Raw genomic sequence first — 18831 nt, 5'->3', positions numbered from 1 at the left:
AAAAATGTTGTCCTCACAGATACCAACTGTGTAAATGCATGATCCAATGCATTTCTTTTGGGCAAGTTAAGATTGTATTCAAATATTGAAAAGCTTTAAACCTTGGGAAATAAAGCAGGGCAAATGACTGAAATGTCTGTGAGGGAACACTTTGAGGCCAGTGATCATAATTCCACTGGTTTTAAATCCTTATGGGAAAAGGATAGACCTGATCTAAAAGTCAAACTACTGAATTGGATTAAGGCCAATTTTGGTGGTATTAGGCAAGAATTTCAAAAATTGACGAGGAGAGACTATTTCGTAGGTAAATGGGTGGTTGCAAATTGGGAGACCTTCAAAAATGTGATAACGACAGTATGTTCCTGTCACTGTGAAGGGTCTGGCTGGAAAGCTGTAGGGAATGCTGGATAATTAGAGAAATTGAGGTTCTGGTCAAAAAGAAGGAAGTAGGTATAGATGGCTGGGATTGAGTGCAAGAGCCTTGAGTATAAGAGCAACAGGAGAATACTCATGGGAAATCAGGAGGGCAAAAAGGGACATGACATAGCTTTGGCAAATAGGGTTAAGGAGAATCCAAACAGATTCCACAAATACATTTCAGGGCAAAAAAGTACCTAGGGAGATATTAGGGCCCCATAAAATCAATGAGGCCGTCTATGTGTGGAATCACAGTAGATGGGTAGAAATGAAACAAGTATTTCACGTCCGTATTTACTGTGAAGAAGGTTTTGAAACCTAGAGAACTTGGAGAAATAAACAGTAATATCTTAGTGTTCATATTACAGAAGAGGAGGTACTGGATGTCTTAAAATGCATAAAGCCAGATAAATACCTAGGACCTGATCAGGTGTATCCCAGATATTTGTGGAAAACTGGGGAAGTGATTGCTGGACCTCTTGCTGAGAGATTTGTTTCATCCATAGCCATGGATGGTTAATATGGTGCTGTCATTTAAGAGAGATGGTAAAGAAAAGCAAGGGAACTACAGACCAGTGAGCCTGACGTTAGTAGTGGATAGGTTGTTGGAGAGGTGAAGGAGAGGATTTACATGTATTTGGAAAGGCAAGGACAAATTAGGGATAGTCAACGTGGCTTTGTGCATGGGAAATCATGTCTCACCAACTTGAGTTTTTTGTATAAGTGACAGAGAAGATAGAAGGTGGAGCAGTGGATTTTGTCCATGTGGATTTCAGCCAGGCATTCAATAAGGTTCCAAAGATAGACCGGATAGCAAGGTTAGATCATGTGGAATCCAGGGAGAGCTAGCCATTTGGATACAAAATTGTCTTGAAGGTGGAAGCCAGAGGGTGGTAATCGTGGGTTGTTTTTTGGACTGGAGGCCGGTGACTAGCAGCGTGCTGCAAGGATCAGTGCTAGTCCACTGCTTTTTGTTATTGATAAATGATTTGGATGTGAATATAGGTGGAATGGTTAGTAAGTTTGCAGATTACATCAAATTTAGTGGGGTAGTGGACAGTGAAGATTATCTCTGAGAACAACGGGATCTTGAGTGGCAGGTGGAGTATTATTTAAGTAAGTGTTCGGTGTTGCATTTTGCTAAGATTTAAACATTTAATGGTAAGGTCATTGGGAATACAAAGTTAAAAATCACACAACACCAGGTTATAGTCCAATAGATTTAATTGGAACCACTAGCTTTCGGAGCGCTGCTCCTTCATCAGGTGGTTGTCTTGGGAATGTTACTGAAAAAAAGAGACCTTAAGGCACAGGTTCATAGTTCCTTTGAAGGTGGAGCCACATGTAGACAGGTTTGTGAAGAAGGCATTTTGGTACACTTGCCTGTTATTGGTTTGACTATAGGAGTTTGGATATCATGTTGCAGCTATACATGTTATCAGTTAGGTGACTTCTGGAATACTCAATTCAATTCCGTTCTCTCTCCTATAGGAAAGATATTGTAAATCTTTCCTGCATTCAAGTTTAACAAATATGTTGGAGGGTTTGAGCTTTAGGGAGAGGCTGAATAGGCTGGGTCTGTTTTCCCTGAGCTTTGGAGACTGAGGTGACCTTTATTGAGATTTATAAAATCATGACTGACTGGCATGGATAAGGTGAATAGCCAAGGTCTTTTCCCAAGAGAGGGGAGTCTAAAACTAAAGGACATAGGGTTTAAGGTAAGAGGGGAAAGATTTAAAAGGTACCTGAGAGGCAATATTTTCATGAAGCAGGTGGTGTGTATGAAATGAACTGCCAGAGGAAATAGTGGAGGCTGGTACAATTACAACACTTAAAAGGCATCTGGATGGGTATATGAATAGGAAAGGTTTAGAAATATAAGTTAGGTCTGGTCGGCATGGGTGAATTGGACTGGAGAGTCTGTTTCTGTGCTGTATATCTCCATGACTCTATGACCTGGTCTGCTTAATGTATGCAAATGATGATTAAATAATGAAATTTAAAGTCTAAGACTCAAAGAAGAAATATACTAATGTTGGTTTGAACCTTGGGATAGAGTTGTTTTTCTTGATTTCCATCCATTTACCTACAAGTTAGAGCAGGTCTGTTGTTTATGTATTTTCTTGAATAGCTAGCGTACCCCTTAAGAGAGGTAAGGTACTCCTTTTAGACTGAGTTCTAGGACACCATTGGAAGAAGTAAGTTGTCCTTGTGCACTTGGGGATTCTAAAAGAATACATGCTTTATGTGTAAGAAGTACATAAACTTTGGGACTGTGAAAACTGTTAACTGTTTAGTTTAATTTTTTTTAAATGAGAAAATTTGGGATTTATCCTCAGTAACACAACCTATTTTCACAGCATGTTAAGTGGGCATTTTTTTTATGCATCTAGAATAGAAATGTTTTCAGAAGAGATTAATTCAAGGAATTCCCTTGCATTGATTTTTTAAAAATTAATGTGAACTGTTTTAATAGGGATATTTTAAAACTGACCAATAGAGACCAATTTCATGTTATGTCAGTATGCTTCTTCAGGTGTGTCTATGGTGGATAGTAAGTGAGTTGGCATGGAGCAGGCAGAGTAAAGTGTGAGGAGTGTCATAATTTGGCACTAAATTAGTACAGGGACTACGAAGATAAGGGAGAGCCAAGATTGGTGTAATAGGAAGAGGGACCATGCCAGGTGGGTTGAAGGGCATAGTGCAGCAAGTGTATCTCACACAAATGCAATAGCCATGAACTTGTTTGAGTCAGTCGACTTGTCTCTGTGATCCCAATTTAGAGCAACAGTTCAGATCTGGGTTCACACTTAAGAAGATTGCTGGATTCTGGAGACAAACACACATGGCCAGGATTTACTGGCATGGAGTTCAATTGGTTAGAATGTTCATTTAGCCCTTACACTCATTGATCTCTCTTGTCAGTTAGTGGAGGTGTGAAGCAGCATGAAGATACAGGGAACCTAAATGAACAACAGAACAGTCTGGTATTACCTTTTTAATTCAGAAGATTTAAGGATTGAAAAACAAAGGGAGAATTGAGAAGAAGGGTGAAATGGGGTTTGTGAACTTCAAGCCCAACAATTTAGAGAAATAGGGTGGGAAATAAAGTTTCAATTGGAGACAGCAAAATGAACAATGCAGATATCTTTAGCTGAAGGAGTAAGACTCCACACATTCTAATTTTGCAGGGGCCAATGTAGGGCTGGGTTATACAAAGTTAAAACTCTCAACACCTGGTTATAGTCCAGCAGGTTTATTTGGAAACGCTAGCTTTCAGAGCTCAACCACCTGATGAAGGAGCAGCGCTCTGAAAGCTAGTGCTTCCAAATAAACCTGTTGGACTATAACCTGGTGTTGTGTGATTTTTAACTCTGTACATTCTAATTGGTTACTTGCTGGGCTAGAGGAATTGATAGTCATTCACAGTTATCTCATTGTTACAAGGACATTTGCAAGTGTAATTACTCACGTGATTGTATGTTGTGAGTTTGCTGAACAAATTGTGTGAAGGTGTAAGAAGTTCATGAAACTTGCAGGGATACTATAAGTGAGGTGTCATTTAGACCACTTAGAGTCATAGAGATGTACAGCATGGAAACAGACCCTTCGGACCAACCTGTCCACGCCGACCAGATATCTTAACCCAATCTAGTCCCACCTGCCAGCACCCGACCCATATCCCTCCAAACCCTTCCTATTCATATACCTATCCAAATGCCTCTTAAATGTTGCAACTGTACCAGCCTTCACCACATCCTCTGGCAGCTCATTCCATACACGTACCACCCTCTTCGTGAAAAAGTTGCCCCTTAGGTCTCTTTTAAATCTTTCTCCTCTCACCCTAAACCTATGCCCTCTCTAGTTCTGGACTTTCCCCACGGAAAAGACTTTGTCTATTTATCCTATCCACGCCCTTCATAATTTTGTAAACCTCTATAAGGTCACCCCTCAGCCTCCGACGCTCCAGGGAAAACCACCGCAGCCTATTCAGCCTCTCTCTGTAGCTCAAATCCTCCAACCCTGGCAACATCCTTGTAAATCTTTTCTGAACCCTTTCCAGTTTCACAACATCTTTCTGATAGGAAGGAGACCAGAATTGCACGCATTATTCCAACAGTGGTCTCACCAATGTCCTGTACAGCCTCAACATGACCTCCCAATTCCTGTACTCAACACTCTGACCAATAAAGGAAAGCATACCAAACGCCTTCTTCACTATCCTATCTACCTGTGGCTCCACTTTCAAGGAGCTATGAACCTGCACTCCAAGGTCTCTTTGTTCAGCAACACTCCCTAGGACCTTACCATTAAGTGTACAAGTCCTGCTAAGATTTGCTTTCCCAAAATGCAGCACCTCGCACTTATCTGAATTAAACTCCATCTGCCACTTCTCAGCCCATTGGCCCATCTGGTCCAGATCCTGTTGTAATCTGAGGTAACCCTCTTCGCTGTCCACTACACCTCCAATTTTGGTGTCATCTGCAAACTTACTAACTGTACCTCTTAAGCTCGCATCCAAATCATTTATGTAAATGACAAAAAGTAGAGGGCCTAGCACTAATCCACAGGCCTCCAGTCTGAAAAACAACCCTCCCACCACCACCCTCTGTGTTCTATCTTTGAGCCAGTTCTGTATCCAAATGGCTAGTTCTCCCTGTATTCCATGAGATCTAACCTTGCTAATCAGTCACTTGCTAATGAGGCTAACAGTGGATTGGCAGATATCACTTGACTTGATTTGAAATTTATTGGGTACGTATTCCTCACCAAAAGATGTCCAAAGAGTTAATTAAATATTAGAATCAACAGGACCCACATGAGCTATCATGTATTGTTATTTTCAGTGATTCTGGTAACAATTTTGTTAGGTTTGAGTCTCTCTATATAGTACAAAGCTGTTGTGATTATTCTCATCTCCAAGTGTGCTGCTAACATTACCCTGGGACAGCAATCAATAGTTTCTGTTAATACCTTCCTTCGGATGTTTGCTTTTGGACTTTTTTGTCCCTTAGATCCTGCCAGCTCCATTAGGTGCAGTTTGTAATGGAAGCACCTGTTTTTGTTGATGGCTGATTTGGACACTAATAGCATTGTATGTCATTTGCCCATCTTTCGTAGGGTAATTTGCTGCAAAGATAAATTTTATATAATAAACAAACTAAGGATGACAGTAATGTACAAACCTCTAGGCTAAAAAGTGTGGAGACAAGTCCCACCTGCCCTGGAGCTGTCATCACATGTCCAATCAAGTGAATATAAGAGACAAAAATAAACAGCAGATTTGGGAGTGACAGGTGATCATAGTGACATATATAAGCTTCGGAGGGGGTCTGAGATGGTAGATATTTCAAGGATATCTCCTCACTTGGGGGAATCTAGAACTAAAAGATACAGTTTCAAAATAAGGAGTCAGCCATTTTAATGTGGAGAAAGAGTAGAGATTTATTCTCTGAAAGAATCGTTAGTAGTTGGAATTCTGTCCCCCAGTTACCAACCGAGAATGGGTCCTTGAACGTTTTCCAGTTAAGGTTGAACAGATATTTGATTGACAAGAGATTGTGTTATGAAGAGTAGACAGGCGGTGAAGTTAAGGCCACAACAGATAAGCCATTATCTCATTGTCTGGTGGAGCATATTCAAGGTTCAAAATGGCCATCTCTTCCTATTTCTTATGTTATTAAGTTGGTATTCTATTTAACTACAGGGAATACTGTAGCTGTGGTCAATTCTGCCCCCATACCTGTGAGAATGTAGGTAGGGAAAGAGTTAATTTTGAGTTTTGTGAAACAAAAGGTTCAGCTGAGCATGCCTCAGATCAGATAAGAACTTGCAGTTAACAAAGGGGTGCTGAAGGCAAGGGTAATGGGTTAACGATGTGGAAAAGCATTCATTATGTAGAGCCATTTAACAATATTATAAGTATTCAGTATGTAAAGTCAGTTAACAAGGTGAAAAATATTCATTATGTTAAGCCAGTTATTCATCGTGTAACAGCAGATGGCTTAATCTTTACTATTGATACTTGCTGATTGTAATGATCACCCAATCAATATGTACGTTGCCTTATTTGGATGCTCCTCTCTGTAAAATGACTTCATAATTCATTAAGAAATTGCTGTTCGAGAAAGAAGACCGAGTATTCATGTCTCTGTGCACATGGGCAATCATTCTCTCTCCCTCTAGGGCCTGGAATAAAGATGGAGATAAAACTATACTGTGTCTCTGAGCGTTTTGTTTTGACTGAGGGGAGAAATGGGATGACACCTGCAAATGCATAGTATTAGTGCCTAGGAGTTTTCTTACTGGTAAATTGGGGTGGGGAGTGTAGGGTAAAAGGGAAAGTTTACATTGTCTTTTCACCCAGGGACAAAGGCCAATTATAACTCCTCTGTTGTCACCTTGGAAAAGTAAAGTTGTTGACTCTGATTGAAAGTACTCCTGAACAAATGGTTATGGGACATAGGGTTTAAATATTCCAGATGAGTTGAATTTTTACTTACTTTTAATTCTTCTGGATTTTTTAAACAAAACGTATAATTGAAACCTGCTTATTTCACATTTACACCTCAAAATGCTGTTCCTTCCTAATTCATGAAGCTGTCTTAGAAACTGTAAACATTTAAGAGGAATTATAGGTTGGGTTTCTGGTATGTACATATTTCACAACAACTAAAACTTGCAACACACTTCAACTTTACTGTATCCATCAACTGAAATGAAACTGCTAACTCTGAATTATTTCCTCAAAGTGTAGCATACGGCTGCTATCAATTCATCTTTCTCCACAGTGCATTTATACTTGGTATGAAACACAATTTATACAAGCCGTGTGGGAAATTATGGAAGCCTTCCAGTGGGTTCCTCACTGGGCCAGTTGGGCCTTCTTTGCTCCTTGGAGGGACCCCAGAAGGCAATAGCTGCCCCTCTAACCCAAATGCTCTGACTGAAATACTAATGTCTCCAATTGCCAAGACTTGTCTGTATTGCCCTGACAGAGTTTAACTAAAAAAGTGCCTTGCTTGGCCTTCAAGGGGTGTCAACAACAAAACCCTCTTCTTCCAGCAGCTGTTACACTTTCAGTGGTGCCGTGGAGCTGCCAAGCCTCTGATTGTTCTAGCATTTCTGAGGAACTGTCCTCAGTTGAACAGCAGTCCTGACAGTAGCCTCTTAATTGGTTGCACTGGTAATGTCCAGCCCTAGTTTCCCATCATCTTTCCCTATGAGCTCGGGACTCACTTTGGTTCTGATGGTGGGACCAATTATGATATGGTAATGTTTGAACCTTGTACTTTCATTTACCCTTGATGAATATGGGTTAAATTTTCACTGGTACTGCACCTTTTTGAAAATGTTTGTGCTTCTAAGAATGAGGCATCTTATTTTGGTGTAATCCCAAGCATTTATCCTCTATCAATCTGGCATATGTCTATTTATGAACTACCTTGTTTAACAGAAAAATCTAGTGCAATAGCATCATGCACTTAATATACCTACTATGAACTGCCCTGGACTAGAACTTGTCTCTTGAATTAATTAAATCTGTTGTAACTTGTCCTGCCATGATAATTTCAATTAACTGCTGAACTGGATTTACATTCTATAGCAGATTGAAAATACAAAATCAGAATGTAGGACCACACCCTGGAATCCGTTGACTGCTTTGGTGAGTAGCTGCTCATTGTTCGGAGGGACTGGATGGAATTATTAGGTAGATTTTCATTATTTATATTATCTGTATCCATCCCTTCTCCTGTATACGATTACCATAAGAAATTCCCACTCATGCAACTGTGTCAACATCAGCACCTTCAGGAATGGAAATTGAGGAATGGTGATGGTAGTACATTTGTATTTTAGTCAATTTTATGGCAAACCACTGGAACAGGTGGGACTTGGACCCAGGTTTTCTGGATTAGAGATAGGGAGACTACCTCTACACCATAACAGCCCCCTACGGTGAGGGTTGTAAGACATATGCATTGTTAAATTGTTTTTAATGTTGTTAATAAATTTAATTGTCAATAAATTTAATGTAACTTCTAAATGCTGTTGTCTTCAAACATTTGTGCATGCGTGCCCCCATCAGGTGTGCCTATGTGCATTCCCCTGAACACTTCCTATTTAGGTTGCATTTCTTCTGCACATTGTTTCTACCAAAATCCTGTTACATTTTTCTATGTTTAAAATTAATCAGTCTTGTGTCTGACCATTTCATCAGTGTCTGCATTCATCTGAAGTCTGTTACAATCAACAACCACAGCATTTATATAGTGTCTTCAATAAGATAACAACCCTTCAGCCTGAAAAACTTTCATTATATACTACTTCCTGCCCCTTAGCTAATTTTGTATCCATATTGCCTCTGCCTTTTAAGCCCATAGGTTTAAATTTGATAAAGGTTCATGATAAGCTTAATAAAATACCTTTTGAAAGCTCATAGAACATAGAACATAGAACAATACAGCACAGAACAGGCCCTTTGGCCCACGATGTTGTGCTGAACGTTTGTCCTAGCTTAAGCACCTACCCATGTACCTATCCAACTGCCGCTTAAAGGTCACCAATGATTCTGCCTCTGCCACTCCCGCAGGCAGCGCATTCCATGCCCCCACCACTACCCAGATAAAGAACCTACCCCTGACATCCCCCCCATACCTTCCACCCTTCACCTTAAATTTATGTCCCCTTGTAACAGTCTGTTGTACCCGGGGGAAAAAGTCTCTGACTGTCTACTCTATCTATTCCCCTGATCATCTTAAACCTCTATCAAGTCACCCCTCATCCTTCTCCGTTCCAATTGATGCCTATTTCAGTGTGTGGAGCAACTAGCAGGTGAAGGTTAGTTGTAGGAACACATAAACAGGAGTGGGCCTCTCAGCCCCTTGAGCCTGTTCTGCCATTTAGTGAGATCACAGCTGCTTGGTGGCCTAACTCCATGTAACTTATCTTTGGCCCATATACCTTTAATAAATTTGCTAAACAAATATTATAAATCTACTGCAGTTTGTGGAAGGGAGTTCAAAACATTGACCATCCTGTGTGTAGAGGTGCCTCCAAACATCGCTCCTAAGTAAGCCATGTTTGGAGTAATATGTGCAATTCTGGGGCCTCTCCTATCGGAAGGATGTTGTGAAGCTTGAAAGGTTCAGAAAAGATTTATAAGAATATTGCCAGGGTTGGAGAATTTGAGCTATAAGCAGAGGCTAAATAGGCTGGGCTGTTCTCCCTGGAGCATTGTAGGCTGAGGGGTGACCTCAGAGGTTTATAAAACTTGACTGGCACAGATAGGGAAAAGACCTTGTCTATTTACCCTGGGGTGGGAAGTCCAGAACTAGAGGGCATAAATTTAAGGCAAGAAGGAAAAATTTAAAAGGGACCTAAGGAGCAACCTTTTCACACACAGGTTGGTGCATGTATGGAATGAGCTGCTAGAGGAAATGGTGGAGGCTGGTACAATTACAACATTTTAAAAAGCATCTAGATGGGTATATGAATAGGAAGGGTTGAGAAGGATATGGGCCGAGTGCTGGAAATTGGGACTAGATTAGGTTAGGATATCTGATCAGCATGGATGAGTTGGACCGAAGGGTTTGTTTCTATGCTGTATATCTCTATAACTTTAAGTAGTCTGGCCCTAAGTTTTAGACCATGGCCCTTGGTTATAAAATTACCAACTAATGAAAGTAGTTACCTTGATTTCTTGTTAAACCTTAAAGACTTGTAAATGCTATTTTAAAAAAAACTAGTTTGTATAATGTCTTCCAACTTAACCCCTGAAGTTCAGGTATCAAATATACTATCATCAACAATTAGGGTGGCATGGTGGCTCAGTGGTTAGCACTGCAGCCTCAAGGCCAGGGACCAAGTTTGATTCCATCCTCTGGTGACTGTGTCTGTGTGGAGTTTGCACGTTCTCCCTGTGTCTGCATGGGTTTCCTCCGGATGCTCCGGTTTCCTCCCACAATCCAAAGGTGTGCAGGTCCAATGATGGATCTGATGGATTGGCCATTGTAAATTGCCCATAATGTTAGGTACATTAGTCAGAGGGGCGTAGGTTGCTCTTCGGAGGGTTGGTGTGGAATTGTTGGGTCGAATGGCTTCTTTCCACACTGTAGGGAATCTAATCTAATTCAACCAAGTTAAATGAATGCAATTTGTTTCAGCACCGGTGTTGACTTTTGTTTGTTAGAGTATAATTATCCAGATGCGACTTAACATTTTTCATGTGATATTGCCGTAAGAGCCTTCCCACCACTGACTTTAGACTGGCAGTGATAGCCATTCTTAATTTTTTTAAAAACTGAGATACATTATTAGCACTCCTCCAGTCCTCTGATATCTCCTGAATATCAAAGAAGGATTTGAAAGTTGCAACCAGATCATCTGTAATTTTCAACTGACTTTTCTCAGGATCTTGGGATACGTCATATGCAGCTCAGGTATCTTGTGACTAAGTTTTTGAGAACCTCTTTCTGTTCTTTTACTATTACATTAGCAGCATCTTCCTTTTTGCAAAGTAAGTGCAGAATGTTCCTTACTACCTCAGTTCTTCCCTCGACACAGTTTATATTCCGTTAATTCTCGTCAAGAGAGATCTATGATATTGACCATCTATGATATTGACTCAGCTTTGAAAAGCTGGCAAATTTGTACATTTCATTAGAATGCTAACTTAACCAAAATGTATTTAACTTGCTATTTTAAAACTTAAAGCATAATAGCTGCATTAGTTCTAGATTCTTGCTTGTTTCAGCAAATGGTTGATTGTGCAGGGTCCTCCACCCCAAATATCCAGTGTTGCAAACATAATTACAGTATACCACTGCAGTACCAGACATAAACCTTTCTGTATATGACCTGGTAAAGACTCCATAGTTGGTACGTGATTCTATTTTAAAAATCCTTTTTAGAATGGATCTTAATTCTCTGCTTTTGTTTAGTTCTGTTCTAAGGTAACTTTCAATGTCAATTCAGCTTAACTGTAAAAGCACATAATAGATTCTGCTTTACCCATTCCGTTTTAGAAAACAACAAAATCCTACCTCGCATTATGTTGTTTTGTCCAGACAAAAGCTTAGTTCCTTTCATTTGCCCTCAGATTACAGTGCTGGAGTTCCATGATTAGAGTTGTCATGGTGCTAAAGTTGGACATAAATTCACTATCTCATTTACTATCCAATTTACACTGCTTTAGACCTAATTACTAAAGGGAAATGCATATACTTTAGCACTGAGGATTAAGATTTCCATTTTGAGATCCACACCAACACTAGATGGTAACAGATGGCTCATGCATAACATGGTCAAACAGGGTGATTATCAACTAGCTTGGTGATCTGTTTTAGGATATATTAGCTACCAAAAACAGATGCATAGGTTTCATCCTCCTTGTGCATTTCTAGACTTAGAAGACTTTTTGAATACTAATGAAATAATTTATAAAATTGCTAGACTTTGGTGCTTTACCATGAGACCTGGGGTGGGGAGGAGGGGGGTGGGGATGGGGGTGGGGGTGGGGGGTGGGGAGGAGGGGCGGGGGTGGGGGTGGGGGGTGGGGAGGAGGGGCGGGGGGGGGGGGCGCGGCAGAAGTAGACCATTCAGCCCATCGAGTTAACTTGACTGTTCCGTGAGAACAAGCACATCATTCAATCAGAAGTTATCTTGTCAAACAGCTAATGGTTTACCATTTTGTTTAAAAAATAATTCTGTAGTGTTAGTGGTTTTTGTGTAATGAATGAAATTAAGGATGTGTGACCTGTTTTAATTTCATGTAATCCTTCTAATTCTTTTAGAGTAAGTATTCTGGAGCTGTGCTACAGAAAAAGATACTCAAGACATAAAAACCCAGAGAAAGCATATTTGAATAAGTCGCTGATGAGAACTTGTGACCACAATCAGAGTCTGAAAATGCAATATTAACACATTTGATTGTACAATGCTTGATTGCATTTGGAGTGGATATTGCACATAATCTGCTTCCATTATTTAACAGAAAAGTATACCTCAGGAGCTTTAATCCCCCATTTGGGAAGTCATAAACCATTGAAATTGGGTTTGGTTCAGTCTGAGCTATTTTGACTTTTCTCTGTTTAAATGCATGTTGAGGATTTCTGTGCAATGGATTTCTCTGCAATGTATGTGTAATTTCTATGATTTGAGGTTAATGTCACTAGGAATTCAATGGATTTACGATTTATTTTCTCCACTTAGTATTTGGCTACTCGCAAACTTATCAATGATACAATAGGTCATATTAATTGCTCAGTTTCAGTACTTGAATTAGGTCTTTATAGATCCTGATTGTCTTTACATGTATTAATTCAAGAAATGTGCAAATCTGTTTATCTATGTAACGTTTGTTTAAAAGTTTAAATTAATGTTTTCCATTTGAATCAATATTTTTGGTAGGCGTCCCTAAGGGGCCTCCTCAAGTCTAACATATAGGTAATGCTTACGGTTGATCTGCGGAAGAGTTTGGCCTTTGAGAGGAATAAACCAGCTTTCGTTATCTTGTTTCAGTATTTCAGTTCCCTTTCTGGGTTAGGTATATTGTTTGAGATGCAGAAATTTAGACTAGACAATAGCAGCACAAACAAACAAATATTTAGTATTTCTGCATTTTAGACGTCATTGTACTTGCAGGCAAATTTTGGATACATCTGCACAAATTTCTACACCCCAGCTTTATAAAAAAATCCACCTATTGTTATAGTCTGTGATATTGCTGGGATACAAGAAATAAGACATATAAATGAGAAAGATCCATCACTGACTACAGAGTAATATCTGAAATATAAACAAATTCTGAAGTATTAAAGTTAATTAGCATGTCCACTTCCCAAATTTCTGAATTCTTTAGTAAATCTTGTCCCTGCTAATATTCTGAAGACATCAGTACCTGTCTAGGTATCCAAGTATTTAGTTACAAGTTAACTCTTAATATTGAAGATTTACGAATTAGAATAAGCTATTTAAGGTATTTTCATTATTTTGATCTGTAGAATTGGGGAAAAAAATGTTTAAGCTGCTTTCACTGGTGGTGACACAATAGAAGTAGGATATGCTTTCTTTTTGAATTGACTTTTAAAATTGAGTCATTTGACAGCTTGTATGTTGAAGCTCAAAAACTTTGGGAGATTTTTGTATTGAAAAGTTTCATGATAAATCATATTACTAATGCACATGTTGAACAATAATAAACAACTATGTTTTCTAAAAGCACAATGACGTTTGTGTATCGAAAACAACAAATGCTGGAGATCACAACAGGTCAGGCAGCATCCATGGAAAGAAAGCAAGCTAACGTTTCAACTCTAGATGAATCTTCAGCAAAGCTGAAGTGTAGAGGGGGAAACATTTATGTTATAGTTGGTTAGAAGTGGTAGGGTATAGGGTGCTGTGGGAGAAAAGATAGTTCAGATTAAGTTTGTGTATTATTCTTCTTGAAGTGTTAGATCTGTCATGTGCCTCACAATTTTCCACAAAAATAGTGACCTGATTCCCACTGTTACACCATTATTTGCTTTCACTACTCTCCATTCCAGGAGTACACAGGTTGACTGTAGTACCTCAACTTCCATGGCAGCTAAGATTTGATAACTCCGCACAGCTCAGATATAAAATCTTGCACCTTTCGATCTGCTACACTTTGTCTTTATCAACTCAGCTCAGCTAGATCACAATTGTCGTTGGTTCCTTAACGTCCACTGGCATGCAGATTCATCTGTTCGAACGGCAATATTGTTGAGGAGCAGTAAATTTGTTCCATTTTTGCTTAGGTCGATAGATTCTGTAGCACAATCTCTTCTCTGAATGAAATCCCCAGCAATAACCAAAGTTATTCCCTGTAAAAGAATAATCTTAAGTAACAATCCTCTTTCCATCGCCCTTGGTCCCTGATTCAAGAACACGTTTGGAGCCTCCTATCTTCTCTCCGAATACCAACTTCTTTCCATTTTTGTTTGAATGTACAAGAGGAAACAAACTTGCACATTTACACATTTAAGTATAGTCCAAAGAGCTTCTTAGCTTATTCAGTATTTCAATGGGCTTTGCTTCCATCTCTTAATGTTAGTTTGAATAACATTCAACTGCTTTAGAGGGGATTTCTTTACAGGGGAAAAGTTCAAGTCAAAGTAAAAATTGACAGTGTTAGCAATCCAAATGTCCACCTGCCAAGAAAAGCATACGTGCCTGCTTGGCTCTGTTTACATTTTGGAGGCAATTTCAACAGCCAATCTGAATCAGTCCTTCACCCAATGTTAATAAATGCCAACGATTCGAGGCAACTTCAGCATTCAAAGCAATTTGATTCACCAGAAATTAAGGTTTTATGTTTGCGCCTTTTCTTTAACTTGCAGGTTACACTGTAGTGAGGAGGGTGGGAGGTGCTGCAATGTTAGAAGGAGAATGTCACATTTACTGGATGGCCTGGAATGTATTGGTTTTAGCTCTGTATTGAACATAATAGTCAGATTTAACTAATAAATGGATAACTACCCAAATGAGAAATGTCATTTAAAATAAAACAAAGAGCTGCAGATGCTGGAAATCTGAAACAAAAACCGAAATTGCCGAAGAAACTCAACAGGTCTGGCAGTATCTATGGAGAGAAAGCAGAGGTAATGGTTCAAGTCCAGGAGCCTTTTATAGAATGTTACTTAAAATATAAATCTGAGGACAGTGAGTATCAGATGGATCATGCAATTTATCCACCTTTGCACATTAATTTTTGGAACTGGTGCAAAATGTCAATTCGAACTACACAACTAGTTGGGACGGAGACAGTCTAGATTGCATTTAGTCAATTGCAGCTTTGAGGTTGCGCAATTACCCATCCAAGTTTAACCCAGAAGTTCAATTTTTAAACGTAGTGCCTGAAAATTACATCGGGGTAAGAGTAGGCAAGATTTGAGTGAACAATAGTCAGGAGGATTTAAATTGAACAAGACAGTAGACAGGTGAATCTTGTCCTCAATTTATTTTGATTTTTTTTCCAGCCCTGGATACATCATGGCATTAACGTAGTTTGGCCCTAATCTATTCTCCCCATTGGAATTTAGCCCAATAAATCAAGTTAGCTTTTCAACAACTCAAACTATATTATGTTTTATAGAACTACACTAAAACAAAACTTGACATTGAAACACATGGGAGCTTGATCAGGAGTGCATTGGAATGAGAAAATCAAAGGAATTAAGTTGTGATTGAGGGTTCAGTATCAGATGAGAAAATACAGGGATGAAGTTGTATCAATCCCAGTGGTAGAAATAGTGCTCTTATCAATGGCACAGATATACATTTCGAAATTCGTTTCCAGATCAAACAGTCGAGCTAAACCTTGTTTGCCAGGGACACGTTGGGAGTTGCTGGTGAGGAACCAGAGCTTGTAATAGGGACTGAAGGCAATGGCTTCAACAGTTCAAATAAGTGGTTGGAGAAAATGCTACTCCTCCAATACCTGGACCTAAAAGCAGTCTGACCATTGCAAAGACAGAAGAGGGATCAGAGGTACTGAGGTAGAGCTGGGTGTCATTGATGTGCATGTGGAAACTGTTGCTGCATTTTAAGTTTTTGTGAGCACCATGTAAATAAGCAACAGAAGGAGAGGGTTTGAGCCTTTGGTGACATCAGAGGTGGTGGTGCACAAGTGTGAGGAAAAGCTTTTGCAACATCTATAATTAAATAGGAATGGAATCAGGTAGTACAGTCCCACCCAGCTGAATGACAATGGAGAGGTGTTAGGAGTATAGTTTCATCAACTGCCTCAGTGGTTGATAAAGGTATAAATTGATTGCTCACCTTTGTCACAATCAAATAGGATTTCATATAGAAGTCTCAGAGCCATTTTGGCACTATAAGCAGAGAAAAAGCCTGAATGGAAAAATCCAAATGTGGAGTTCCAGGAAAGACCAGCATAGCTTTGAAAGGTAAAGCCCATTGAAGAATTTTTATGAGGAAAGTGAGTTGGGGGATGGGGTGGTAGTTTGCAAAGTTAGAAGGCATCAAGTGATTTTTTTTTTTGGATGGGCAAAGGGGAGGGTACTGGAAGGGACAGAACAATTGACATTAGCTAATAAGCAAGGGAAGGTAGGTGGTCAGCAATCTAGTGGGAACATGAGCTCAGAGATGACATGAGGGTTAATAGCAGAGGAATCAACGATCAATACAAGTTGAAAGCTAGAACAGGAGAGAGAACCTTAAAGTTTGACAGTGATTTAGAGGAAGGGAGAGCAGCGCGGTAGAGGCCAATGATTGGAGCTATCCAATGTCAGGGCTAAAAAGCTCATGAGCTGCTCACACTTGTTGGAAATGGTGTAAGAGACAGAAAGGGGTGTTAAGGAAGATACTTTACAGTACAGAACATTTTGCATTCCATTGATCATTTTGGCAGATGATTAAGATCTAGTTAGTAATTTGTGGTGCAACCAGACCTGACAGCAAATGATTCACGCAGCTGTTAGCCATTTCATTTAATGTCTCCATCCCTTGGACTTGAGGGAGTGGAGATCAGCATCGTACTAGGGAAACAAATAGAGTAAGAGAATGGAATGTTTAACGGAGACCAGGGCATGGATGTTGGAGATGGAAGTGCAGTGGAGCAGAATAGCAACTCAAGAAATGTGGTTCATAACTTGGCAGGTGGAATTTCAGTGCTGTTGAGGGAGTTAGTGTGTCATTCAAAAAAAATCTTCAGCATCACTGAGAAATGAAGGAGTTCACTTGTGGAATTTGATTATGTTCTTGCGTTAGCAAATCAGTTTGGTGATTTTAATTAAAAGTGCTTTAAAAATTTGTGCAGAATATGGGATATGTGGATTTGTACATCATGGCTATGAATACAAAAACAAGGCAATCATGCCATGTCAAAGCACATATTGAACTTCTTTAAATGGTTGTATATTTTGGCTGTGAATTACCAAGGTCTTTCTTTCTCAAAGTACATTCTTTTTTTATTACAATTATCCTTTGGTACATTAAATGGAAACATTAGCTCAATGGTTAATGTGCTGGATCAGCAATCCACCATGATGAGTTTGAGAAATTCTACCTCTCAAATCTAATATATAAAATGAAGACTGTCTGTTTGACATCATAACACTGCAATCTCCACCTGATCTAGCCTACATGCTACTCCCCAACACAATACTCTGTTGAATCTTAAATGTCTGAGAGTAATTAAGAGTGGGCAATAACTATGGGCTTGCTTGTGTTATCTACATTCCAAAGACATTTTCTTTTAAAAAAACCATGGTGGCTGAATAGGTGAAATAAAACTTACATTTATGAAGCACCTTAAAACACGATGTGAATGTGTTGACATCAGATGGTCACATTCAGAATGTACTTTTCCAGAAAAGGCAAAAATTAATAATCTGAATTTTGAGATTTACACTATTTATTTGCTTCCTTTACGCTAACCCAGTATATCATAGTTGTTTGTGTATTTTAAAAAGAATAGAGAACTTGATTCTGTGGTATAAAAATAAGCCCAGTACAAGATAAGATATTGGGTGTGGTTTTACGAGTAAACTACTGTACTGTGGTTTCCAGCACTGCTGCAGAAAGCAGATTGTGGTTCATTCTCTGCTTGGCATCCTGGGTGCCTCTACCCCTTATCATGTTTTCATTGCAAAGCATACATAAAGCGGTCAAGTTTATTAGGGGCTAAGAAAATAAATGTTTTACTGCTACATTTCCTTTCAATATAGGTGAAAATCCGTTAACACAGTGCAGTGTGCATGTTCCAGACTATCTGTTGTCTTCTATTAATTTAATAAAGCATGATTTTAAAAAAAAGTTACAAAACAATCATTTGCTTTCATGGCAGCCAGAGCCAGGTTAAATTATACTATTGTGTACAGGGAATCTGTTGTATGGTCTACAAAGGGGGATTAAAGGATTATGAGGATTAACTGAGACGCTAGAGTTTATATATAAACAAGAACAATAGCTGTTGGGCCTGTAAATGACTTCTGTCATTCCTACGCTCATTAAACGCATTCAATGAAGATGGTGCATATTAAATCTCCTTAGCGTAAATGTTGCAACATTTAAGCAAAGCTATTTTATAATGTAAAGAGCTATTTTCTGTGCCCTTTTGGTAGAGCTGTGAAAGAATTTGGTTTGGGACTCTTAAATTTTACTCAATACCAATACTAAGTGCATGCAAGTACCCTGAGTTATTAGATTCACTTGGAAACTGTAATTGGGGTGGGGGGGCATGGTGGCACAGTGGTTAGCACTGCTGCCTTAAAGTGCCAGGGACCTGAGTTCAGTTCCAACCTCAGGTGACTGCCTTATGTGGAATTTGCATGTCCTTCTCATGTTTATGTGGATTTCTGCCAGGTGCACTGGTTTCCTCCAACAGTCCAAAATATGCAGGTTAGGTGGATTGGCTATGCTAAATAT

The 18831-nt window shown here is 39.3% G+C and overlaps 1 protein-coding gene across 1 annotated transcript in view; it reads left to right on the top strand.

Annotated features, from left to right (window-relative positions):
- The window catches only part of LOC140476750 (sorting nexin-31-like), a 123473-nt gene extending 109877 nt beyond the window's left edge, over nucleotides 1-13596 (top strand). The window contains exons 13-14 of the mRNA XM_072569563.1: nucleotides 8024-8083; nucleotides 12213-13596. Coding sequence (XP_072425664.1) covers nucleotides 8024-8083; nucleotides 12213-12260 — 108 coding nt within the window. The 3' untranslated portion in view covers nucleotides 12261-13596. The remainder of the gene's footprint in view (nucleotides 1-8023; nucleotides 8084-12212) is intronic.
- The last annotated feature ends 5235 nt before the right edge of the window (nucleotides 13597-18831 follow it).

This window comes from Chiloscyllium punctatum, chromosome 5, assembly GCF_047496795.1.
Source record: "Chiloscyllium punctatum isolate Juve2018m chromosome 5, sChiPun1.3, whole genome shotgun sequence".
Classification (NCBI taxonomy): Eukaryota; Metazoa; Chordata; class Chondrichthyes; order Orectolobiformes; family Hemiscylliidae; genus Chiloscyllium; species Chiloscyllium punctatum.
This window is presented reverse-complemented; position numbering and strand designations above follow the sequence as displayed.